The sequence below is a fragment of the Papio anubis genome, chromosome 3 (assembly GCF_008728515.1).
Source record: "Papio anubis isolate 15944 chromosome 3, Panubis1.0, whole genome shotgun sequence".
NCBI lineage: Eukaryota > Metazoa > Chordata > Mammalia > Primates > Cercopithecidae > Papio > Papio anubis.
The window spans coordinates 68,723,969-68,751,186 of NC_044978.1; the positions used below are offsets into that span (position 1 = coordinate 68,723,969).

At 36.8% G+C, this 27,218-nt stretch overlaps 1 protein-coding gene across 16 annotated transcripts in view; it reads left to right on the forward strand.

Moving 5' to 3' along the window:
• Positions 1-27,218, forward strand: part of PRDM5 (PR/SET domain 5) — a 233,282-nt gene that overhangs the window by 120,996 nt on the left and 85,068 nt on the right. For all 16 annotated transcript variants that reach the window (XR_002522179.2, XR_001902801.3, XR_001902802.3 and 13 more), the window contains 4 exons: positions 1,041-1,125; positions 2,363-2,520; positions 21,846-21,939; positions 25,656-25,816. Coding sequence is in view for 13 of the 16 variants with exons in the window: in XM_003899135.5 (XP_003899184.1) it covers positions 1,041-1,125; positions 2,363-2,520; positions 21,846-21,939; positions 25,656-25,816 (498 nt within the window). In the remaining 3 variants the exon portion in view is untranslated. The remainder of the gene's footprint in view (positions 1-1,040; positions 1,126-2,362; positions 2,521-21,845; positions 21,940-25,655; positions 25,817-27,218) is intronic.

Here is a 27,218-nt window from a genome sequence, read left to right on the forward strand (position 1 = left end):
TGATTATTTTAGTGAAATAAATTAATGTATGCATTATCTCACATAGTTACCCATTTTACCTCCTGTTGCAAGAGCAACTATAATCTACTCACTTAGCAAAAATCCAGAATATAATACGCTATTATCAATTGTAACATTAGATCTTTAGAGTTATTCATCCTGCATGTCTGCTACTTTGGATCCTTTGACTAGATTTCCTCATTTTAAAAATTGTGGTCCTCCTATCATGGGAGACTTTTTTTTCTTTTTTCTTTTTTTTTTTTTTTTTGAGACAGAGTCTCACTCTGTCACTCACGCTGAAATGCAATAGTATGAACCCAGCTCACTGAAGCCTCAACTTCCCAGATTCAAACAATCATCCTGCTTCAGCCTCCTGTGCAGCTGGGACCACAGACATATGCCACCACACCTGGCTATTTAAAAAAAGTTTTTTTGTAGGGACGAGGTCTCACTTTGTTGTCCAGGCTGGTCTCGAACTCCTGGGCTCAAGCAATCCTCTTGCCTTGGCCTCCGAAAGTGCTGGGATTACAAATGTGAGCCACTGCATCTGGCTCATTTGAAACTTTTATTGTGTACTAAATGCTTTTCAGAATCCTGTATTTTCTGATCTTTTACTGTAATTAATGTTGCTCTCTGTACTATGTACATTTAAGTTTAAAATATTGTTGGCTATTGTAAAGGGAATATTATTAACTGCATGCTACATATTTCCAAGTCTAAATTTGTGCATAACAGAAGAGTTATTATATAGTAGGTATAATTTTATTACAGAGTATAAATTTAATATGTACTAAATAGGACAGCTGTATTATACTTTTAAGGACTATGAATATTATGTCTCAAATGATATTTTTTATTAGTTAACTTATGTCCATTGCATTTTCAGTGTATATAGGTTAGTGTGAACAAATTAGGGCTGAACTATAATATATAGTTTGGGTATTGCAGTAGCAGCTGTTCACATGTTTACACTTTTGCTTGAGAGCTGTGTAATTTACTAGGCTTTGACAGTTTTTAACTGCCTATTTAATCTTTTGCAGATTCATGAGATATTTGATTGTCAAGAATGTATGAAGAAATTTATTTCAGCTAATCAGCTAAAACGTCATATGATCACCCACTCAGGTAAACTATATACTTTTTTTGTTTATAGTGATATCATTACAAAAGAATTACATTGTCACTTTTATAAACTATAAGAGTGGTAATCAGGGGCCTTAGCTATAAATTCAACTTTGGACATTTACTAGTCATGTGATTCTGAACAGGTTACTTTATACTCTAGACCTCAGTTTATTTACAGAGCAAAAGGGCTTAGAGTAGATGATATTGAAGATCTTCAGAATCACCATGTAATTTGTCACTTAGTCCTCCTTGAGCCTCAGTTTCTTTATTCTTCGTTTGTGAAATGGGATACTGATGCCTACCTTTCATATTAGCTGTGAAGATTAAATGAGATCATTTAGGTACTGTGCTAGCATAGTGTCTGATATTTAGTAGATATTCAAAAATTTTAATTCTTGTATTTCTAGATACTTTTACATTCTAGCTAAGTTACTAATAAATGTTAGTAAGAAATCTATAAATACATTTTGAGTATGTAAGTTTTTAAAGCAGTAGTTTCATTTAAGCAAGTCTTAGGAATAGGTCTGTTTTACTAATGCAAATTTAAAAATTCAGCTCTGAAAATAATATTTACTTTGTGGAGTCTCTAGTGTTTAAGATATCTATAATTTGAGGCGATTGAAGTCAGAATGTTTTTGAATATGCACATTGTTGATACATATGAATATTTTAGTAAATTAAAATCAGATCAACACCTATTATCTTTTAGGTAAGCTTTACTTGATTCATATTGTATATTTTTTATTTAGGTATCAATGTTATATGGATATTGCATAAATATGGATTTTACATACCAATCTAAATGTCTGGTTCCTGCTGAGCATTGGAACCTCTGCCTTCATGAGGCCTCTGTGGCCCCAGTGGGGAGGCAGCTCTGTTCTTTACCTACATCCCTGTCAGGTCACTTTCTGCATTCGGGGCCCTGACCCTGATTTAAACTCTCACATATCAGCATGGTTTTCATCTGGAAATAGGATTCCTTCCTTGAATTTAAACCTTTTCTTTATATCTATGCTACTTTAAAAATTCAAAATACATCTGTAAGAGAACAAGCTCATGTTTCATTTGGGAATAGACACATTTATGTGTCTATTATGTGGATGGTAGATGTTTTTTAGTTGTTTGACCATGCTTTAGTTTACTTACCATGAGAAGCCATATAAGGTAAGGGTGTTTTCTCTTTTATGCTTTACCTTTATATCAATATGAGATTGTCTCCACTCATTTTTTTTAATAGAAAAACGACCCTATAATTGTGAGATTTGTAATAAGTCTTTCAAGAGGCTTGATCAAGTGGGTGCTCACAAAGTAATACACAGTGAAGACAAACCTTACAAATGCAAACTTTGTGGAAAGGGATTTGCCCACAGAAATGTTTACAAGAATCATAAGAAGGTAAAAGCTTATTAATATTATTATTTTTATGAATTTGCTGGTGTGATTTTTATCTTTTGATGAAGCTTTTGTACATCTGGGGCCTACTGTATATAATGCAACAACTAGAGAAGATCACTCACCTGGGCCATAAACCCTCACAACCTCCTTTCTGTCTTTCATTCTCTTTTGAAACTGTCCTTATAAGCAGAGTGCCTAGTTTTTCTTAACAAAGCTATTAGATTAATTTTATGGGATTTACTAATCACAAAGTCTTTATTCTTTTCCTTCTTTCCATAAACTTTGATGCTTTTTATTACATTAGCTTTTTTAAATTCCCTTCATCCTTGGGATCCTTGTATGCTCTGCTAGGTCTTTTGCCAATTTCTCTGAACGTTTTTGACTTCCTTTCCCCTCAGGAGGTTATTCTGGATCCTTTGCCTGTGAACCTCTTCTGTGTTCTCTCTCCTTAAGAAATGTCAACTACATCCATGACTTCTGCTATCAACACCATACTGATGAATTCCAAATGATTTATTTTCTTTAATCCCAAGTTTCAGACTCACATTTATAACTGGGCATCTTTTCGACATAATGAATTCAGCATGCCCCAGAATGGTTTTTTCATTCTCTTTGCCCGAGATAGCTTCTCTTTTGGAGTTTCCTCTTTCTCTTAATGACAGAAGCATATCATTATCCTAGTCTCTTTATTCAGCATTGGTCCCTTTATAAAATTAGAAACCAAATGTAAAGACTCTACCCTTTACATTATCTCATCACTTTCACAGTCATCCCTTCCTTTACCATTCCAACATCCTGATTATTTCTCCTCTGGATTCCTTTAATACTCATCTAATTAGGCTTATCACTTCCTGCTGCAATCCATCCTACAAGGCAGCCCATCCCAAAGCATCACTCTGGTATATCACTCTCATACTCTAATATTAAAAGTAGATTGCCAGTGCCTACATATGTAATAATATGTACACCTTCACCTGTCATTCAGAGTTCTCTACATCATGACCTCAGCCTACTTCTCCAGCTTTTTATCCTTTTATCTGCATTAACCATGCCTAAAACAACTAACTATTTGCCTGCCTTCTGTGTGATCTCTCTACCTTTCTCTTTCTCCTCAAGTTATTAATATAATGTCCTAGTTTCTTCTGTTGATTTTGGTTTACATTTCTTATACTTTACCTTTGCTCAAGTTCTTGTTTCAGAATGTATCATGTAGATAATACATCATGCTTGAATTGAATTCAGGAAATTTGTCCAAAGATATTCAACATTTTAGAAATGCATGTAAAAACATTTTGTGATATACAAAATATTTGCTAATTGATTTTAGTTGATGTATTATAGCATGCTGTTAAATAACATGTATATGATCTTTTAAAAATAATTTGTTCATATTTTTCAGTTATTATGCTCCGTGAGGATTGTAATTATTATAATATTTATGGGATACTTCTGAAGACTTCATTTTATCTCTTTTGAAATCATTTAAAAATTATGATACCAATTTCAACTTTAGTCCAAAAAGAGAAAGAAAACGGCAGATTTACCAAAGAATAAACTGTTGATTATAGTGTCTTAAGTCATCTCTGCCTAATTTCTTCCTTACCATCTTTATGTTTACCTCAAGCATTGTACATTCGGGGCAGGACTGTGTTCATTACTGCTGCTTTGGAATTATATGACTATAAAAAATTATCTGGCTAGTTCCTGTTTAGTCTCTGGAACTCTCTTACTCCTTTCTTTGATGAAACTGATCTATCCACATTTATGAGTTTTTCACAGTTTGGCTCATGTTATATGCCATATGGGAATTTGGCACAGGATCTTTGCACCATCTCTCATGCTTTAAGCCATAAATCATGTAAAAGTAATAATGATGTCTTGGGAAGCATAGAAACAATGGTGCCTATAATTTCCAAACTGGAAAGCACATTCAATCCTTCTGCACTACACAAATGTATTTCTTACTGTGTTATGATCCTAGCGTATATTTGGCATTGTTACATGAAAATACCTGAAATAGTCTCCAAGAATCATGTAAAAACAGAAGATCAACCTTTCCTTCCATCATAATCATTAATGGCTAGTTGGGAAACATAAAAGTAAGGCTATGCCACAGAAATCAGAAAAAAACCTTAAGAGTCAGTGTGATCTTTATCTTTTAGTATGCTTGAGGGTTATTACTTTAAATTAATTAATTATTCTTTTCTTTTTTGAGTATATTATATATATTTTATTATACTTATTTGAGTTATTTTGGGTTGGTTCTTTTTTAACATTCAGACTTGCTTGAAAAATGGAATATTATTTTTCATTGTGATTATGATAGCATATAGATAAATTTTATTTATTTTTATTCTTTGAAATAGAGTCTCACTCTGTCACTCAGGCTGGAGTGTGGTGGTGCAGTCTTGGCTCACTGCAATCTCTGCCTCCCAGGTTCAAGTGATTCTTGAGTCTCAGCCTTCCAAATAGCTGGGACTACAGGTGTGTGCCACCATGCCTGGCTAATTTTTATATTTTTAATAGAGACAGGGTTTCACCATATTGGCGAGGCTGGTCCAAAACTCCTGACCTCAAGCAGTCCACCTGCCTTGGCCTCCCAAAATGCTGGGATTATAGGCGAGAGCCACAGCGCCTGGCCAGCATATAGAGAAATTTTAAAGGGGTAGTTTTTATTTTGAAAATTTAGTTACTCATTTATTTCATCATCTTGCCAGTTATGTGGGTTTAATAGGTTACTTTTTCTTCTCCATTTTTTCTGACAATCATTTGATCTGAATTACCGTTGTATTTTAGGATCTGGCTAAAAAAACTCGTTGATCTTGATTCAAATTTACTTTGATTCTTTAAATCACAATTGAACCAGCGTTTCAGAGCCAGAGGAGATAGAAACCATTCAGTTAGTCTTCGCTCTCCATTGTGTTCCCTGTCAAATATAATGTAAAGCAAAATGTGGGTAAGTTGTACAGTGCTTCCCGCCTCCTGCTGTAGGATACATGTTTAGACGTACTGAACCATCTTGGATCCTAGAGCTGGCACTACTTGCTTGATGACGGAAGTGAGTATGGAGGGGTTTTGCCCTGATGAAGTCACAAACAAACTCCTGGGGGACAGGTGTGTGTCTATTCAAATAAATGATCTTTTTTCCTGACCCTTTACATAGGCTTCCAGGGATGAAACTTTAGAGGCTTATGAGGAAATCTAGTCACAACTTCTCCTGGAATAATTCCATTGGGCCTTAATGTCTCATCAAGTCTTTTTCAAATTCTGGGCCATGACTGCTCTGTAGGTCTTGAAATCGATTTACTGAGTGATGACTGGCCATTAAAAAATAGAATAGAAGGCTGGATGTAGTGGCTTATGCCTGTAATCCCAGCACTTTGGGAGGACGAGGTGGGCAGATCCCCTGAGGTCAGGAGTTCTAGATCAGCCTGGCCAACGTGGCAAAATGCCATCTCTACTAAAAATACAAAAAAATTAGCCGGGTGTGGTGGTGCTCGCCTGTAGTCCCAGCTACTTACTTAGAAGGCTGAGGCAGGAGAATCACTTGCAACCGGGAGGTGAAGGTTGCAGTGAGCCAAGATTGCGCTACTCCAGCCTGGCGACAGAGCGAAACTCCATCTTAAAAAAAACAACAACAAAAAAATAGAATAGAAAATATAGAGTAATACATGTGTTTGTGTGTTTATGTGTGTATGTGTGTTAGATTTTGGAGTCAGAATTATTTATTTGGTCATAGTCAAACTATTTAAAAGGCAATACAGTTCACTCTTTGCCTGGTATAGATTTTATTAGACCTTAAAGAAAGTAACAAGTTTCTCCCTAAAAATATCATGGATTAGAATCTAAAACCAAAACATATGGTGTAAGTTTAACATAGCAAAAAAAAAAGTTCTTGAAAATTTCCTGGAAAGATGTCATCTTGGAGACTGAGTGATATTCACTCAACAGTTAGAGCCCAGCCACTCTTTCCTTCAGCTTTTGCATCAGGTTACTTTTCAGTGATGCTGCAGGTAGTACCCATTCATTTAAGGTGTTGCTATATCGTACAAAATCACCTATCTTTTTATGCTAGAAGCACATTCACAATGAGCTGCGCACGTTATGAGGGACATGCAGGATTTGAGTCTGACAGAAGAAACCACAGATATAGATCATTATCCAAAGTTTATTTAGCTAATGGCAAATTGCTTGCCCTATTTTAATTGTTCTTTTTCTTAAGTGGATGATGAGATAGCAATGTACAATTTAAAACAATATTTTTTACTTATATTTTTTCTTTATTGAAGCATAATGAGTGAAATTTGTATATGTTTATGGTATACAATGTAATGTTTATATATATATATACACACACACATATTGTGAAATGATTACCACCCAATTAATATATTCATTAGTCACACATGTTATCTTTTTTTTTTTTTTTTTTTATTTATTTATTTATTATTATTATACTGTAAGTTGTAGGGTGCATGTGCATAACGTGCAGGTTTGTTACATATGTATACTTGTGCCTTGTTGGTGTGCTGCACCCATCAACTCGTCATTTACATCAGGTATAACTCCCAATGCAATCCCTCCCCCCTCCCCCCTCCCCATGATAGGCCCCAGTGTGTGATGTTCCCCTTCCCGAGTCCAAGTGATCTCATTGTTCAGTTCCCACCTATGAGTGAGAACATGCGGTGTTTGTTTTTCTGTTCTTGTGATAGTTTGCTAAGAATGATGGATTCCAGCTGCATCCATGTCCCTACAAAGGACACAAACTCATCCTTTTTGATGGCTGCATAGTATTCCATGGTGTATATGTGCCACATTTTCTTAATCCAATCTGTCACTGATGGACATTTGGGTTGATTCCAAGTCTTTGCTATTGTGAATAGTGCTGCAATAAACATACGTGTGCATGTGTCTTTATAGCAGCATAATTTATAATCCTTTGGGTATATCACCAGTAATGGGATGGCTGGGTCATATGGTACATCTAGTTCTAGATCCTTAAGGAATCGCCATACTGTTTTCCATAATGGTTGAACTAGTTTACAATCCCACCAACAGTGTAAAAGTGTTCCTATTTCTCCACATCCTCTCCAGCACCTGTTGTTTCCTGACTTTTTAATGATCGCCATTCTAACTGGTGTGAGATGGTATCTCATTGTGGTTTTGATTTGCATTTCTCTGATGGCCAGTGATGATGAGCATTTTTTCATGTGTTTGTTGGCTGTATGAATGTCTTCTTTTGAGAAATGTCTATTCATATCCTTTGCCCACTTTTTGATGGGGTTGTTTGTTTTTTTCTTGTAAATTTGTTGGAGTTCTTTGTAGGTTCTGGATATTAGCCCTTTGTCAGATGAGTAGATTGCAAAAATTTTCTCCCATTCTGTAGGTTGCCTGTTCACTCTGATGGTAGTTTCTTTTGCTGTGCAGAAGCTCTTTAGTTTAATGAGATCCCATTTGTCAATTTTGGCTTTTGCTGCCGTTGCTTTTGGTGTTTTAGACATGAAGTCTTTGCCCATGCCTATGTCCTGAATGGTACTACCTAGGTTTTCCTCTAGGATTTTTATGGTATTAGGTCTAACATTTAAGTCTCTAATCCATCTTGAATTAATTTTCGTATAAGGAGTAAGGAAAGGATCCAGTTTCAGCTTTCTACTTATGGCTAGCCAATTTTCCCAGCACCATTTATTAAATAGGGAATCCTTTCCCCATTTCTTGTTTCTCTCAGGTTTGTCAAAGATCAGATGGCTGTAGATGTGTGGTATTATTTCTGAGGACTCTGTTCTGTTCCATTGGTCTATATCTCTGTTTTGGTACCAGTACCATGCTGTTTTGGTTACTGTAGCCTTGTAGTATAGTTTGAAGTCAGGTAGCGTGATGCCTCCAGCTTTGTTCTTTTGACTTAGGATTGTCTTGGAGATGCGGGCTCTTTTTTGGTTCCATATGAACTTTAAAGCAGTTTTTTCCAATTCTGTGAAGAAACTCATTGGTAGCTTGATGGGGATGGCATTGAATCTATAAATTACCTTGGGCAGTATGGCCATTTTCACGATATTGATTCTTCCTATCCATGAGCATGGTATGTTCTTCCATTTGTTTGTGTCCTCTTTTATTTCACTGAGCAGTGGTTTGTAGTTCTCCTTGAAGAGGTCCTTTACATCCCTTGTAAGTTGGATTCCTAGGTATTTGATTCTCTTTGAAGCAATTGTGAATGGAAGTTCATTCATGATTTGGCTCTCTGTTTGTCTGTTACTGGTGTATAAGAATGCTTGTGATTTTTGCACATTAATTTTGTATCCTGAGACTTTGCTGAAGTTGCTTATCAGCTTAAGGAGATTTTGGGCTGAGACAATGGGGTTTTCTAAATATACAATCATGTCATCTGCAAACAGGGACAATTTGACTTCTTCTTTTCCTAACTGAATACCCCTGATTTCTTTCTCTTGCCTAATTGCCCTAGCCAGAACTTCCAACACTATGTTGAATAGGAGTGGTGAGAGAGGGCATCCCTGTCTTGTGCCAGTGTTCAAAGGGAATTTTTCCAGTTTTTGCCCATTCAGTATGATATTGGCTGTGGGTTTGTCATAAATAGCTCTTATTATTTTGAGGTACGTTCCATCAATACCGAATTTATTGAGCGTTTTTAGCATGAAGGGCTGTTGAATTTTGTCAAAAGCCTTTTCTGCATCTATTGAGATAACCATGTGGTTCTTGTCTTTGGTTCTGTTTATATGCTGGATTATGTTTATTGATTTGCGAATGTTGAACCAGCCTTGCATCCCAGGGATGAAGCCCACTTGATCATGGTGGATAAGCTTTTTGATGTGTTGCTGAATCCGGTTTGCCAGTATTTTATTGAGGATTTTTGCATCGATGTTCATCAGGGATATTGGTCTAAAATTCTCTTTTTTTGTTGTGTCTCTGCCAGGCTTTGGTATCAGGATGATGTTGGCCTCATAAAATGAGTTAGGGAGGATTCCCTCTTTTTCCATTGATTGGAATAGTTTCAGAAGGAATGGTACCAACTCCTCCTTATACCTCTGGTAGAATTCAGCTGTGAATCCATCTGGTCCTGGACTTTTTTTGGTTGGTAGGCTATTAATTATTGCCTCAATTTCAGAGCCTACTATTGGTCTATTCAGGGATTCAACTTCTTCCTGGTTTAGTCTTGGAAGAGTGTAAGTGTCCAGGAAATTATCCATTTCTTCTAGATTTTCCAGTTTATTTGCGTAGAGGTGTTTATAGTATTCTCTGATGGTAGTTTGTATTTCTGTGGGGTCGGTGGTGATATCCCCTTTATCATTTTTAATTGCGTCGATTTGATTCTTCTCTCTTTTCTTCTTTATTAGTCTTGCTAGTGGTCTGTCAATTTTGTTGATCTTTTCAAAAAACCAACTCCTGGATTCATTGATTTTTTGGAGGGTTTTTTGTGTCTCTATCTCCTTCAGTTCTGCTCTGATCTTAGTTATTTCTTGCCTTGTGCTAGCTTTGGAATGTGTTTGCTCTTGCTTCTCTAGTTCTTTTAATTGCGATGTTAGAGTGTCAATTTTTGATCTTTCCTGCTTTCTCTTGTGGGCATTTAGTGCTATAAATTTCCCTCTGCACACTGCTTTAAATGTGTCCCAGAGATTCTGGTATGTTGTATCTTTGTTCTCATTGGTTTCAAAGAACATCTTTATTTCTGCCTTCATTTCGTCATGTACCCAGTAGTCATTCAGGAGCAGGTTGTTCAGTTTCCATGTAGTTGAGCGGTTTTGATTGAGTTTCTTAGTCCTGAGTTCTAGTTTGATTGCACTGTGGTCTGAGAGACAGTTTGTTATAATTTCTGTTCTTGTACATTTGCTGAGGAGTGCTTTACTTCCAATTATATGGTCAATTTTGGAGTAAGTACGATGTGGTGCTGAGAAGAATGTATATTCTGTTGATTTGGGGTGGAGAGTTCTATAGATGTCTATTAGGTCTGCTTGCTGCAGAGATGAGTTCAATTCCTGGACATCCTTGTTAACTTTCTGTCTCGTTGATCTGTCTAATGTTGACAGTGGAGTGTTGAAGTCTCCCATTATTATTGTATGGGAGTCTAAGTCTCTTTGTAAGTCTCTAAGGACTTGCTTTATGAATCTGGGTGCTCCTGTATTGGGTGCATATATATTTAGGATAGTTAGCTCTTCCTGTTGAATTGATCCCTTTACCATTATGTAATGGCCTTCTTTGTCTCTTTTGATCTTTGATGGTTTAAAGTCTGTTTTATCAGAGACTAGGATTGCAACCCCTGCTTTTTTTTGTTCTCCATTTGCTTGGTAAATCTTCCTCCATCCCTTTATTTTGAGCCTATGTATGTCTCTGCGTGTGAGATGGGTCTCCTGAATACAGCAGACTGATGGGTCTTGACTCTTTATCCAGTTTGCCAGTCTGTGTCTTTTAATTGGAGCATTTAGTCCATTTACATTTAAGGTTAAGATTGTTATGTGTGAACTTGATCCTGCCATTATGATATTAACTGGTTATTTTGCTCATTAGTTGATGCAGTTTCTTCCTAGCCTCGATGGTCTTTACATTTTGGCATGTTTTTGAGATGGCTGGTACCGGTTGTTCCTTTCCATGTTTAGTACTTCCTTCAGGGTCTCTTGTAAGGCAGGCCTAGTGGTGACAAAATCTCTAAGCATTTGCTTATCTGTAAAGGATTTTATTTCTCCTTCACTTATGAAACTTAGTTTGGCTGGATATGAAATTCTGGGTTGAAAATTCTTTTCTTTAAGAATGTTGAATATTGGCCCCCACTCTCTTCTGGCTTGTAGAGTTTCTGCCGAGAGATCTGCTGTTAGTCTGATGGGCTTCCCTTTGTGGGTAACCCGACCTTTCTCTCTGGCTGCCCTTAAGATTTTTTCCTTCATTTCAACTTTGGTGAATCTGGCAATTATGTGTCTTGGAGTTGCTCTTCTCGAGGAGTATCTTTGTGGCGTTCTCTGTATTTCCTGGATTTGAATGTTGGCCTGCCCTACTAGGTTGGGGAAGTTCTCCTGGATGATATCCTGAAGAGTGTTTTCCAACTTGGTTCCATTTTCCCCCTCACTTTCAGGCACCCCAATCAGACGGAGATTTGGTCTTTTTACATAATCCCATACTTCTTGCAGGCTTTGTTCATTTCTTTTCCTTCTTTTTTCTTTTGGTTTCTCTTCTCGCTTCATTTCATTCATTTGATCCTCAATCGCTGATACTCTTTCTTCCAGTTGATCGAGTCGGTTACTGAAGCTTGTGCATTTGTCACGTATTTCTCGTGTCATGGTTTTCATCTCTTTCATTTCGTTTATGACCTTCTCTGCATTAATTAGTCTAGCCGTCAATTCTTCCACTTTTTTTTCAAGATTTTTAGTTTCTTTGCGCTGGGTACGTAATTCCTCCTTTAGCTCTGAGAAATTTGATGGACTGAAGCCTTCTTCTCTCATCTCGTCAAAGTCATTCTCCGTCCAGCTTTGATCCATTGCTGGCGATGAGCTGCGCTCCTTTGCCGGGGGAGATGCGCTCTTGTTTTTTGAATTTCCAGCTTTTCTGCCCTGCTTTTTCCCCATCTTTGTGGTTTTATCTGCCTCTGGTCTTTGATGATGGTGATGTACTGATGGGGTTTTGGTGTAGGTGTCCTTCCTGTTTGATAGTTTTCCTTCTAACAGTCAGGACCCTCAGCTGTAGGTCTGTTGGAGATTGCTTGAGGTCCACTCCAGACCCTGTTTGCCTGGGTATCAGCAGCAGAGGCTGCAGAAGATAGAATATTTCTGAACAGCGAGTGTACCTGTCTGATTCTTGCTTTGGAAGCTTCCTCTCAGGGGTGTACTCCACCCTGTGAGGTGTGGGGTGTCAGACTGCCCCTAGTGGGGGATGTCTCCCAGTTAGGCTACTCAGGGGTCAGGGACCCGCTTGAGCAGGGAGTCTGTCCCTTCTCAGATCTCAACCTCCGTGTTGGGAGATCCACTGCTCTCTTCAAAGCTGTCAGACAGGGTCGTTTGCATCTGCAGAGGTTTCTGCTGCTTTTTTTTGTTTGTTTGTTTGTTTAGCTGTGCCCTGTCCCCAGAGGTGGAGTCTACAGAGACAGGCAGGCCTCCTTCAGCTGCTGTGGGCTCCACCCAGTTCGAGCTTCCCAGCAGCTTTGTTTACCTACTTAAGCCTGAGCAATGGCGGGCGCCCCTCCCCCAGCCTCGCTGCTGCCTTGCCGGTAGATCACAGACTGCTGTGATAGCAATGAGGGAGGCTCCGTGGGTGTGGGACCCTCCCAGCCAGGTGTGGGATATGATCTCCTGGTGTTCCTGTTTGCTCAAAGCGCAGTATTGGGGTGGGAGTTACCCGATTCTCCAGGTGTTGTGTGTCTCAGTTCCCCTGGCTAGGAAAAGGGATTCCCTTCCCCCTTGCGCTTCCCAGGTGAGGCAATGCCTCGCCCTGCTTCAGCTCTCGCTGGTCGGGCTGCAGCAGCTGACCAGTACCGATCTTCCGGCACTCCCCAGTGAGATGAACCCAGTACCTCAGTTGAAAATGCCGAAATCACCGGTCTTCTGTGTCGCTGGCGCTGGGAGTTGAAGACTGGAGCTGCTCCTATTCGGCCATCTTGCTCCGCCCCCCTTATGTTATCTTTTTTGTAGTGAAAATATCCAAAATCTACTCTGTTAATTTTAAGTGTTCTCACTACAAAAAAAGGATAAGCATGTGAAATAATGGATATGTTAATTAGCTTGATTTAGCCATTTCACTAAACATCATGTCATACACCATATAGATACAATTTTTATGTGTCAATTAAAATAAATAAATAAAATGAAGATCTACTTTCTTAGCAATCTTCAAGTATACAATGCATAATTACTAAATGTAGCCACAATGATATACTACAGCGGTCCCCAACTTTCTTGATGCCAGGGACCAGTTTCGTGGAAGACAGTTTTTCCATGGACCAGTGTTGGGCAGGGGGATGGTTTCAGGATGATTCAAGTGCATTACATTTATTATGCACTTTATTTCTATTATTATTACATTGTAAAATGTAATGAAATAATTATACAACTCACCATAATGTAGAATCAGTGGGATCCTTCAGCTTGTTTTCCTGCAACTAGATGGTCCCATCTAGGGGTGGTGAGAGACAGTGACAGATCATCAGGCATTAGATTCTCATAAGGAGCGTGCAACCTAGATCCCTTGTGTGCGCAGTTCACAATAGGATTCGTGCTCCTGTGAGAATCTAATGTCGCCACTGATCTGACAGGAGGTGGAGCTCAGGCGATAATGTGAGTGATGAGGAGTGGCTGTAAATACAGAAGAAGCTTCACTTACTTGCCCGCCATTCACTTCCTGCTGTGTGGCCTCTGGTTCCTAACAGGCTATGGGCTGCTATTGTGGGGTTGGGTAACCCTGCTGTAGCAGGGTTGGGGACCCCCTGCTGTAATATACATCTCTAGAACTTACTTATCCTATGTAACTGAAACTTTGTATCCCTTGACCAACATCTTCCCATTCCTCCTTTCCCCTGCCCCTTCACCTCTACCCCTAGTTCCTGGCATCCACCGTTCTACTCTCTGCTTCTGTGTGTTCGGCCTTTTTAGATTCCACATGTAAGTGAGATCATGCAGTATTTGTCTTTCTGTGTCTGGCTTCTTTCACTTATCATAATGTCCTCCATGTTCATTAATGTTGCCAAAAAGGACAGGATTTCTTTCTTTTTTAAGGCTGAATAATATTCCATTGAGTCTATATACCACATTTTCTGTATCCATTCATCTGTCAATGGACTCTTAGGTTGTTTTTATTTCCTGGCTGTTACACTATGAACATGAAAGCATAAGTGTCTCTTTGACAAACTGATTTCACTTTCTTCGAAGATGTAACCAGAAGTGGGACTGCTGTGGTAGTCCTGTTTTTAACTTTTTCAGAAACTTCCATACTGTTTTCTATAATGGATATGCTAATTTACATTTCAACCAACAGTATACAGGGGTTCCAATATTTCTTGCTTTTATAGTAGATATCTTATGAAAATAACTTTAAAATCATACATGCATGTCTGGTAATCAGTTTTGGAACTCGTGTTGCGAACCTTCCCAACAGCTACCTTCTCCTGCCTGCCATGGTTTTAGTCCCCGCACCAGTGGAGTGACTTTCCTCAATATAGTAAAAACTGTACACATTATTTGTACAAAGTATTTGTTAATTATTACCACATGTACCTATATATGAAGGCCAATGATCCTAACTGGAGGATATTTTGTAGACTGAGGAAAACACAATTTTTATGTTTATTACAATGCCTTTGATATACTTTAGGTCACAGATTGTAATGGGTTTGCACATAGAAGATTAGAGATGAGATGGTGTCTTCAGTTTAAGCTGCTATAACAAAATACCTTGGGCTGGGTGGTTTAAACAACAAACACTTATTTCTCACCGTTCTGGAGGCTAGATAATGTAAGATCGAGGTGCTGGCAAATCTAGTATCTAGTGAGGGCCCACTTCCTGGTTCGTAGATGGCTATCTTCTTGCATCCTCACATGAGGGAGAAAGAGGGAATGCAAGCTCTCCTATCTCTTCTAAGGGCACTAATCCAGTTCACAAAGGGTCCACCCTTAGAGCCTAATTACTTCCTAGAGGCGCCATCTCCTAATACCATCACATTGGGGGTTAAGACGCAACATGTGAATTTTGGTGGGATACAAACATTGAGTCCATAGCAGCGAGAGTTGGTGGTGATTGGGTGGCAGAGCCAGAGGGTGAGGGTCAGAATTGGAAAAGGTGGGCATTGGGATGGAAAAGAGAGAATGAGATGTCACTCAGTGTTCTGAGACTGAGAAGAGATTTCAAAGTATTAGATCAGACAGGAAGTTTTCAAGCGAAGTATTCTATCATAGAAGGCACCTCCTTCATATCTCTTGTAAAATCTTTAGTAAGGTTTGCATTTTGCACTAATGTTTTTGTGTAAGAGGAAGCTCTTTTAGGTGAGTTTGGAGGAGAACAGAGTTCCAGCTGCCCATCGGGGAGATAAGTATCTTTAAAAGTAACTGGGACTATGACACATATGTATCATTCAGGAACTTACTTCTTTGCCTTAACATATGATTTGGAGGGATGTTTATATTGGTTCATATAAATCTACTCATTTTTTTTTGTAACCACTGCTATTTTGAACAATAGTGTAGTGAACATCCTCTTACATAAAACTTTTTAACTAAGAGTATTTCTGTGCATAGATCTCATGTGGAATTTCTGGGTCAAATAGGAAGTCTACTTTATGTTTAGATGTTCCTACCCATTGCCTTCTGAAAAGCTCTACTTTCTCTTAACAGTATATAAAAGTGCCCCTTTACTCTTCATCAACATTTAATTTTGTTAGTCTTTTATTTTCAGTCTGAGAATTAAAAAGTGATTCTCATTACATTTTATCAGTGATGAGTAAAATTGTGTGTGTGTGTGTGTGTATGTGTTTTTCTGTTTTTTGTTTGTTTGTTTGTTTTGTTTTTTTTTGGCAGAGTCTTGCCCCATCACCCAGGCTAGAATGCAATGGCATGATCTTGACTCACTGCAGCCTCTGCCTCCCAGGCTTAAGCAGTCTTCCACCTCAGCCTCCCAAGTAGTGCACACCACCACATTTGGCTAAGTCTATCTATCCATCCATCTGTTTTATTTATCTTGCCTGACCCAATATTCACCAAATATTTGAAATCCTATTACCATTTTAGTATCTGTAAAAATTCTACAGATTTATGTTATATAGAAAACTATTTCCTATTCAGGAACTAACTTTAATATTTACAGAACGTGATTTTTTTCATAGGACTAAAATTGCTCCCTTGTTTGTATCTTTGAACTTTAGGAATCTTTATGTATTTCTTAATGGATGGTACATAAATCTCAATAAAAAAATTACCAATTTCTTTAGCCATCCTGCCTAGAAAACAAGTTATCTAGTAGAGGAGCTAGTATAGTTGCTATGAGTTGTTACACATGAGTTGTTAATATTAGGCTGCCTATTTTTATGCAGAAAATTCTCCTGTACAATAACTGTGATGAGTGTGAAAACTATATCTTCATGAGTGAAGCTACAGGTGTATGTTATCTGGATAGTTCTGTGAAGCCACATGTTTGTTATTTCCATCTGTTTAAGGAGCTATCTTGTAGAAGAGAGAATACACCTCTTCTGCATGCTGTACGTTAGCTGTAATAAGTGGTAGCTGTTGTAAAAAGGCTTAACTTGTAAAAAGGCTTAAGTTTTCAATTAATGGTCAAGTCAGTCAGCCTGGGAGGTCATGTGTTTGTTCAAAGCAGTGTTTGTGAGAAGCATCCTTAATTAGAGACATGAGATACGGTTCTTACCAGTGTTGTCGAGGGGAAAGTTTCCTGACTTGGAATCTGTGTCGCTACCTTCTATAGCTTCATCTGAAAGTCTATGGTTATTAGCAACTTCCCTTTGCCCTAATCAGGGTTGTGGGGACTCAGTAGTTGATTCCCTGGCATTGTGGCTTTGTACTGATGGAATTGTCTCTTTGAAGCAGTGGGAAGGTTGGACTTGGCTCTGCAAGGCTATGGTTATGTAGGAACATCACCTAAATTTCATGCCCTTAACTTCTCTATGTGGTGTGAGCTCCCCATTTCTGTACTGAGCTTAAAGACACTGACTTCTTCAATATCTCTCCAGTTTCAATTTATTTTTGTGAGGAGGAGTACTTTTCAAGAAGCCAGTTATAAATTTGACAGTAAAAATTTAATCTACAGACCTTGTAAACATCCAGATGACATACATTTTATGTAGCTTTAGCGTTATTGTGTGGCCCACTGGGACGGTAATGTACTATGACATGAAGCCTGAGACTTCAATAATAAAACTCTTTAAAAGTAATCATTCTAGCAAACATACCTCTAGAATATTTTCTCCAAATTTATTTGATCTTTAGTTGTTTCTTCTAATTTTAAGGTAGTTTTATTGGTTTGCACATACCCAAAAGAAGAAATACCATTACCAAGAAATACTTTTACCATGGAGTAATACATATTGTTGATAGTCAGTAGTATAGTTTTTAATTGTAAATGATCCTTAATTTCATTTTATTCTCATGGAATTAATATTTGATCTGTGTGGCTAGAAATGTATTAATCTGGTAATTAATGTACATTATGGTAGAAACCTTCTGAAACATTTTTGAGACATTCTAGTAGGTGTTGTAAATAGTGCAACACATTTTATGTATTTTTTATGTCTGCAAAAGAGTTGGTATATAAAAAGATATATTTCATAGTCCTCATTCATTTGTTATACTGGCAGATGTTGGTGTCATCAGTGACTTAGCATACAAATGGGATGTTCTACAGAACATCATGGGGTTATTAAGGATCATTTGATCAATAAATCAGTGAAAAGTTTGGCATTCTTTAGAGGTGAAAAATTGAAGGATAAGACACCTTTAAAAAAGCTTAATTTCATCTGATACTTGTGAAATATATCTTGGAGACAGAAGCTCTCTATGTGCAACATTTGAGCATCTTACTATGCCTTACTTAAATGAGGTGGCTTCTCAGTGTCTTCCAGTTGATTGAATACATGGGTTCTCTGCCATCCCAACTCAGATGGTAGCATTGGCATCCTTTTTGTCAAAAGTATTTATTCACCTGGCTATGCACAGACATCTTACCACTTAAAATATATCATTGACTTTAGGCCAATATCTAGATGTTGTGGCTTTGGTTGAACATAGTTAAAAGGCATTATGCTGTCCCAAGTTCTTTCATAATCAAGCAACTAAGGTTCACAAGTTGTTATATCCTAGATTTGGAAATAGAAAAAATGAATTAGGGAGGAATATAGCGTTTTTAGAAGACGGGAGCAATCCCTGTATTCCAGCCTGGATGCTCTAAAAACAAAATAGTTTCTACCTTCTTATGATAATGCTATCTACTTAGTGTGGAAAATCCAAGCATCAAAGAAAGGTATAAAGAAGAAAGCAAACATTCTGTCAAATATCACTCTCTTTCCTATAAAAAACCCTCCTTAATGTTTTGTAGAATGTCTTCCTAGACTCCATTCTATGTGCGTATATGTAAGCGGCTTAAATGGTATTCTATATATTATGTTTTGCACTCTGCTTTTGACACCTAAAGTATGATATGCATGACTTTTCATATCTAAGAAAATAAATATATAATTATAACATCTACTACAATTTAGTTAACCAAGTTTATATCATTTTATGGGCATTTAGGAATTTTCCTTTTATTTGAAAACAAGTATTTTGTGCAAGAATTTGTCAGATTTAGTTCTATAAAGGGAATTGGTTAGTCAAGGGATGTGCACATTTGTCATTTTGGTACATAGAACCACATTGTTACCCAGAAAATTTTTATTCCCAATTACAGTATCTGAGATTGCCTGTTTTTACTCTTTAGTCGACACTGAATGATATCCATCATCTTCATCTTTGGCAGTCTGATTAATCACAGATAGTATCTTTATTTTTCATTTTTTATTCTTTTATCATATTTATGGCTTTAAATATTGATACCATATGTAATCTGACATCTCCATCTTGTACCTTATAATCCAGACTTGAAATATTCCAGTACCTGTAATGCTAGACGTCTCATAATATTTATTTGAACTTGTCCAAAATGGAACCCCTGATGTTTTACTCAAACTTGTTTCTTGCTGCTCTTCTGAATATCTGTTAATGGCTAATCCATCATTGCATTGCCCAGATCACAAATCTTGGAGTCATGCTTGCCTCCTCCTTTTTGTGTCTCATGCTTCGTATCCAGGTACCTTCTCAAAACCTGTTCACTTTCAGAAGATATTTAGAACTCTACTACTTCTCTTCACATCTGTGGCTACCACCCTGGATAAGCTCGAATGATCTCTCTCCTGCTGCATTGCTGTTGCTTCTCTGCTTTCTGTTTTCCCCTACATTTTGTTGTCAACACAGCCGTCATGGCATCCTGTTAAATGTCAGGTGAATTGTGTCCCTCATCTGCTCCAAATCCTGCAGAAAGTTACATCTCTCTCAGAATAAAAGACCAAATTCCTGCATGGGCCAGCCAGGCCACACACCATTTGCTTCTCCTCCTCTACTTCTCCCATTCTTCTGACTGCATCTCCCCACTTCTCTGCCTCTTTCACATGGCTCCAACCATGCTGGCTTCCATGATGTTTCCTGCCTAGGTCGCTCAAATACCCACCCTTGCTCCCTCATATCCATCAGATCTTATCTCATAGGTCACTTCTCAGCTAGAATTTTCTTGACCGCATATTTAAAATTGCTACCTCATTCTCTGCAACATTTGCTATCTTCTTTCTTGCTTAATTTTTCTCCATCACATTTATCTCTTCCTAATAGAGTACATACTTTTTCATTTGTTTATTGTCCTTCTCCTCTGCTAGTGTAAAAGCTTCGTGATAGCAGGGATGTTGTCTTTGGTTCGTGGCTATATGCTCAGCATCTAAAATAGGACTTGCTAGTAGAGGCATGAAATGCATAGCGTAGACCTGGCACAAAATAAAATGATGAATGAAATTTTAGGAGTGTTATTTGGAAGGGAGTCCTTTTGTCCATTTTCATCTTTTCTTATTTATATGCCATAACTTCTTACATTAGCAACATTACACTTTTGTTTTATGTTGCAGATATTTGTTTGGTCATCAAAGATTTTTGCTTTGCAGCTTTAAGTTTATTTATTTCTGTCATTTTAATGTCTGGTTTTCTACCTTGCTTAGAAAGCCTTTCCAGATTCAAAAGTAATTTAAAAATTTACTCAGTTTTTCTTCTAGTACATTTAAAGTGTTATTCTTCATTTTAAGAAAAATACCTGAATTGATTTGCAATTTATCTTATTGTAAGAGGTGAGTAGTAGATCCAACATTACTTTTTCCTGAATATCTGAACATTTGCCTCAAAGCCATTTACTAAACTTTCTACTCTATTTTCCACCAATTTTAAATGCCATATTTTTCCTGTACTAAATATTCATGTGTTTTATGTAATTCAAGAAACCTACTTGTTTTTCTGTTTTGTTGATCTATGTATTTCCGTGCTGTCATTTTAATTTCTTTGGCTAAATAGCACATTGGATTATCTGTAATTTATCCTGACTAATCTTAAATATCTGTTCTTTCATGCTTTCTCTATATCTTTCACAACTAAAACCAAACATGAAAATGTCTTTCTCACCAACATTATGCTAATAGGGTATCTTTGTATCTTTAATATTATGATCACTAAACTAAGAAAATATATAAATTAATAGGCTGTGAATAAAGTGACTTTTTAAAAATTACCTTTTTTGTTTTTATGTCATATGTATTATAAAAACCCATCAGTTATATGATTTGTTTTATGTAATATGAGATAATAGTTTAATTTTTAATTTTTTTTAGCATTTATGAGACTTACTATCATGCCATCTATAGTAGAATAAGATTTTATTTGCTGATTTGTACCAAATGGGTTTATACTGATGTGTAATGTAAAAGAGGTGGAGTGAGCAGTGTTTGCTGTTTTGTTTTGGTTTTGGTTTTGAATTTTAGATCTAGTTAGTGGCTTTTCATTGTTTCTTGTTTATCAGTATATTTTTGTTTCTTATGTACCTGGGTGCTTAATATTGTTTGGGGAATCTCTGCTGTTTGACCTTCACAAGTTACTGCAATTTTTTGAGCCTTAGTTTTATCACTTGTAAACTGGAGTCGGTATAGTGTTTTATTAATCCAGTTACTGTTGTAATTAAGAGAAATGATTTATGTAAAGTGTTTAGAATAGCATTTGACACAAATTAAATATTTAATGAATGTTAATTAGGGTTAATTATAACGTAAGTGCTGTAGTGTAATTTAGGGAAAAACAGCACCTAGGACTAAAATTATTTGAACTGATTCAGCGAAGCTGAGAGAAAAGTGTGAAAACAATTTCTCTTTTAATAATTTCTTTTATGTATATTGCAAATGTTGTACCAGCAGAGTAAAAGCCTGGCCAGTGGTAGAGGAGGCTTAGTTCTCAGAGAAAGTACACACAGTTTCACTGCAAAGTCGGCCCTGAGAAATCTCAGTGTGTATTCAGATTAGCAGTTTGAGATAATAGGAATAATTGTTTCTACTGTTTATCAAATTAATAATTAATGTGAGCATTTGAAAGTGATTTTTCCTTTTGCAAACGCAGCACATTTGTCTTCACAATTTTATGGTGGAAGAATGGCACTGGAAGAAACAGATACCGTCCACCTTCCCTTCTTTCGTCTTTCGCATCATGAATCCAACCTCCACTCATCCATTGTAATGACTGGTTGATTCTAGATCCTCCTGACTCAGTATCTTTCCTCTGCAGACCCACTCTGAGGAGAGACCGTTCCAATGTGAAGAATGTAAAGCTTTGTTTCGGACCCCATTTTCTTTGCAGAGACACCTGCTAATACATAACAGTAAGTCATGATTCAGGCAGTTGAGAACATAAGGAATTATCTCATACTTCGTTCTTATAACCTTTGAGAATGTAGACATCCCAAAAGTGTGCCTGTAAGTATTTATATAATCTGACTTTAAATGTAAGAAAGACCGAAAATTCTGCCTTTCACCTTTTTTCCCTTTAGATTTGCTTTATTTTTCCACAGTAATATTAATTATTTTATGAGATATTTTATTTTATATAATTTCTTCCCATTATTTAAAGTTTGTATATAAAAGCATATTCCATATTCAGGAAGATATCTTTGAATTTTGTTTTGAAACATGATTTTGTTTCCTTTCAAATATAATGATTAAGAAAACATGTCAGACTCTTTAAAATATGGAGATATGTGGCATCGTTTTATGAGTTCACAAACTTTTCAAGTTGAAAAGGATCAGAGTGCACATCTAATCTGACACCTTAATTTGAGGGGGATACAAAATATTGAACCTCTGAAGCACCATGACATACTCAAGATTTCACAGCGCAAGGAGTAGCAAACAGGTCCCTGATTGGTGCTTTTCCTACTTACCACTGCCTGAGATTTCTTCTTTTGTCAACGGCAATTTTTTTCTTTTGCAGTAATTTTATACATACACACCTTGAGGTGCATTTCCTACTTGCTACTGTCTCAGATTTCTTCTTTTTGAAGTTGCATTCTTTTTATTTCTGATTAAGTTTCATACATACACACCATAAAAGTCTAACGCCTCCACTCAGAGCTCTTTCTATAACACCACAGAATGTCCAATTATATCACTAAAGGATATCACTTTATTGAAAAAACATGTTATTGTCAAGCTGAGTTTTAAAGTGGATTCTCTGTTTAGACGCTGAAGTAGCCAGAAACTTACTACAGTACTATATCTAAAATTAACGGAAAAATTGTGTACCGTGGGTAATATTTACTCTTCTTACTTTTAATTTAATTAGCTTAATCAGTAGAAAATCCTCTATACACATTAAGTTCCTACTGCAGCTTAAATTTTTAATATTCTTGAGGAAAGAAAGAATAATTAATTTTGACAGTTGGTTATACAGAGGCAGTATCTTGGAGAAATTTTCTCTGGTCAAGTGTTCAAAATGCAAAATAATAAAGATACTAAGTTTTCTTAAAATAAGTATTGAGTGGTAATGATTCTGATGAAATGCAATCTGCTTCCTGTTAAAAAAAGGTAATGATATGCTCTCAGGCCGTTCTACATTCAGCTTATAGGTCTAAAGAAGTTATTAGCACAACTTACCATTTTTCTTATTAAAAAGAATGTGTTTAAAAATAAAATTTGTTGTGCAATTGCAGGAATTTCTATTTCATTACCAGTTGGATTTAGAAAAATAACTGTTATGAGATGAATGAATGTTAGAATAGAGATTTGGACAAGTAAACCTCATTCACGCTATTGAAATATGGCTAAATTTGACTTGATGCTTGGGAAATTTCGCTTGGGAATGATGCAATTTTATTTCTAATGACAGCAAGGAATTCTTAACAGAAGTAATCTACCACCTTTGCTTTCAGTTTTTTGGTTCTCATTCACTTGAGAAAATAGGATTAAAGTGACTATGTGTAGACTGTGCTGTGGAGTATGTATTTAATATGATGTTGATCAGCACATTAATCACAGGTTTTATGAAGCTGCATCATGACATTTGGCCAGGAAAATCAACTTTGATAATTGAGTGAGTAAATGAGTTATTTAAGGGAAATAAAGTTAGACATCAATTAGTGAAAAGAATGGGAACACCAGAAATGGCTAAAATAGGACAAAATACTAGGCCTTGTCTTATACAATATGAAAATTAAAACCCATTTATTTAACTTTAAAATATGAAAGCTGTTGTTAGAAATTTACATCAGCTTTCTGGCTCAAAATGTGAAGAATAACTTGTAATAATTTTGGGAATTATTGCTATTTCCCAATATGCTGAAAACCAAAAGGCAAGTTGCTGGCTAGCTTGTACGTACTAAGATAGGGAAAAATTCTTATAAATTTAACACAAAGAAATCTGCAATTAAAGTATGAAAGAAGGAAGGTAAGGACTTCCTTGCTATAGCTTGATGAGATTTTGTACAGGGACCAACATTTTAGTTCACTTGGTAGTTTAATGAAAATGCTTTGATAGGAGCAATCTTAGAGGTTTTATAAAAACATCTCTTTCAGTACCTGAATAGATTTGATATTAACATTAATGTTTACAGTCTTATATCAATTGATATTTCCTTATGCTATCACTGATTATACATCTCATACAAACAGAATGTTTAAATGAAACGAAAAGAATAAAGATAGTTTACAAAAATAGTACTCTGCAACAAAAACGCACAAATAAACAAAGCTCTCAGAATCCACACAGTTCATGCATTGTATGGATGTGACTTTGTTTTAGACATTAAATGTCAACAGGACTCTAAGAGACTTTAAGTTAGAGAGGGATAATTCTATTTAGAAAGACAAAGAGAAGGTAATTTTTCTTTTCCTTTTCTCCTTCTTTTTGCCCCTCCCTCCATCCTTCCTTTCTTCCTTCCTTTCATGTAAAAAAATAATAGGGTCTTTACATTGCTAAATTTGGTGCTGGTTATGGTGGAAGGAATTTAGAAGAGCTTGGCTAAAATTGAGATAATCTCTTACTTAGATATAGAAATTTAATTATTCTTAATTTTGCCTTGTTATCAATACAATATGGGAATCTATGCTAATATGACAGTTTTCTAAAAAAGGAAATTATATTCAAATACTAGTCTGTCTTGTTTATATAGTCACATACTACATACATTTTATACTGTATTGTTATTAAACATTGTGTTCTAATTGCGGACATTCATGGCTGTAATTGTATTTAAAATGGCCACTAAAACTTAGGCCTATGTGTTAAGAAGAACTATAAAAATAGCATTATATGAAAGTTAGAAAGTACCGTAAGATTTCTGTATGTAGTTTCTGAGGTTGTTTTCCCCTCAGCCCCAGGCTGGATAATGAGAAGAAAGTGAAATACCTAGGGTGGCTGCTAGTCTTCATCTTCCTATCCCAATTTAATTCCTCTCTGAAAGACCCCCATCCCTCAAAGCCTTGGAGACTTTTTACAACTGCCCAAAGACTGAATCAGGAAGCCTCCAGTCCAGGTTCCTGAGTCAGTACTGAGGAAGCAGGGGCATTGTAACCCTTTCCCCCTCCCAGAATGGGAGGGCCTGAGCTCTGATGCACACCCTCTGCCCTCAGGAGTTTTCCTCCTCAGCTCTCTACCTATGATCCAGTTCCACCTATTATCTATTCACAGGAGGTCATAGGGACAGTGGTGGGATTTGAGGCGACTTTGGGAGGGGCCCAAAGGCAACTCACCTTGCTTGACAGAGGCCTTGTGTCACTGGAATCTATTTACCTCAAATCCCAGCCCCTGCTGCAGAAGTGCATACTTTTTAAAAATGTTCATGGTAACTTTGAGAATTTTGCTAATTCAGTCCCCACATTTTCCAGTTGAGAAGACTGAAGATGTAAGATGAAAGGACTTCGGCCTGGTCACACAGTGAATTAGCAGATAATGGAACTGAAATTTGTTGTAAAAAAAAAAAAAAGTTACATTCTTAGAGCTACAAAGCCAACGTTTTGGAGAAAGCAACTAAGTCTGGCATACATGGGAGGAAATCAGTAGGACTCTGCTATTGCTTCTTAAATGTTTCTCTTTGTTTCTAAGGTGAGAGGACTTTCAAGTGCCATCACTGCGATGCTACCTTTAAGAGGAAGGATACATTAAACGTTCATGTCCAGGTGGTTCATGAAAGACACAAGAAGTATAGGTGTGAGCTATGTAATAAGGCCTTTGTTACACCTTCAGTGCTTAGAAGTCATAAGAAAGTAAGTGGAAATCTGTTAGTTTGAACGGATTACATATTTAAGCAGTATGGGTATATATGTTAACTATCATGTGATAATTATAAATCTATCAAAATATTTACTCAAAATGACAAATGTGTGATTTCTATCAGCTCTTCAAACATGTTCGCTTTCTTCATATTTCAGGATAGACCTATTTTTTTCCATGAATGAGAACCTGAGTTAGATGGAGACTCTTCATAACCCATAGCTTTGCTGATAGGTGTTTTCTAAAAAGTACTCAATGAGCAGGAGCTTATCAATTTTTATTCATTTTTGGTTAATGTAGGCTGTTTCTTTCAAAGAAATATGAGTAGTACTTTAATAATTTTATTTTTTCAAAGTGAATTCTTATGTTTATTGGCAAGTTAATAGACTGAGCCCTTTTGGTATTGGGATAGTCTTTGATCTTTACGTCTCTAGAGCATAGAGACGTTTCTGGTACGGAATAGGGACTCGATAAATTTTTGCTTAACTCAAAGAAAATGTTCATATAATGATTTGGAGATTATATATTTTTTTGTATTGTGCTACTTGGGTAATTACCTCAAGGGAATCGAGTTTATTTTTTACTTGCCCAATAATGCATTTTTAAGTATATATTTTAAATAGTAAAACTTGTATTGTAACAAATACACTTAAAGGTTTTAATGCTGACTTTTTTCCTTATTTTGGAGACAGAGTCTCGCTCTGTTGCCCAGGCTGTAGTGCAGTGGCGTCATCACAGCTTACTGTATGCTCGAACACCTGGGCTCAAGTGATCCTCCTGTTGAAACTTCCCGAGTAGCTGAGACTACAGTCATGTCTTACCATGCCCAGCTAATTTTTTTACATTTTCGTAGAGACAGGGTCTTGCTATGTTGCCCCGGATGGTCTTGAACTCCTGAGCTCAAGCTATTCTCCCATCTCAGCCTCTGAAAGTGCTGGAATTACAGGCGTGAACCACTGCACTCAGGTGGTGTTAACTTTAGAAGTAACCATGAAGTATGGTAGTTTTCTGCCATTAGTATGTGATACTGAATGAATGTGAAGAAATAACTCCTGCTTCAGTATCTATCTTACCTATCTATCTTATCTATCCTTAATACAACTGTTTCAAAAGGATTGAATTGAGTAACTTTCTTTTCCTGAATTTTTTTTAATATTTAATTTTTATGGGTACATAGTAGATGTAGTTATATGCAGGAGATATTTTATATATATATATTTTGTTTGTTTGTTTGTTTGAGTCAGAGTCTCACTCTGTCACCCAGGCTGGAGTGCAGTGGTGCCATCTCGGCTCTCTGCAACCCCTGCCTCCTGGGTTCAAGCAATTCTTGAGCCTCAACCTCCCAAGTAGCTGGGAGTATAAGTGCCTACTATCACGCCTGGCTACTTTTTTGTA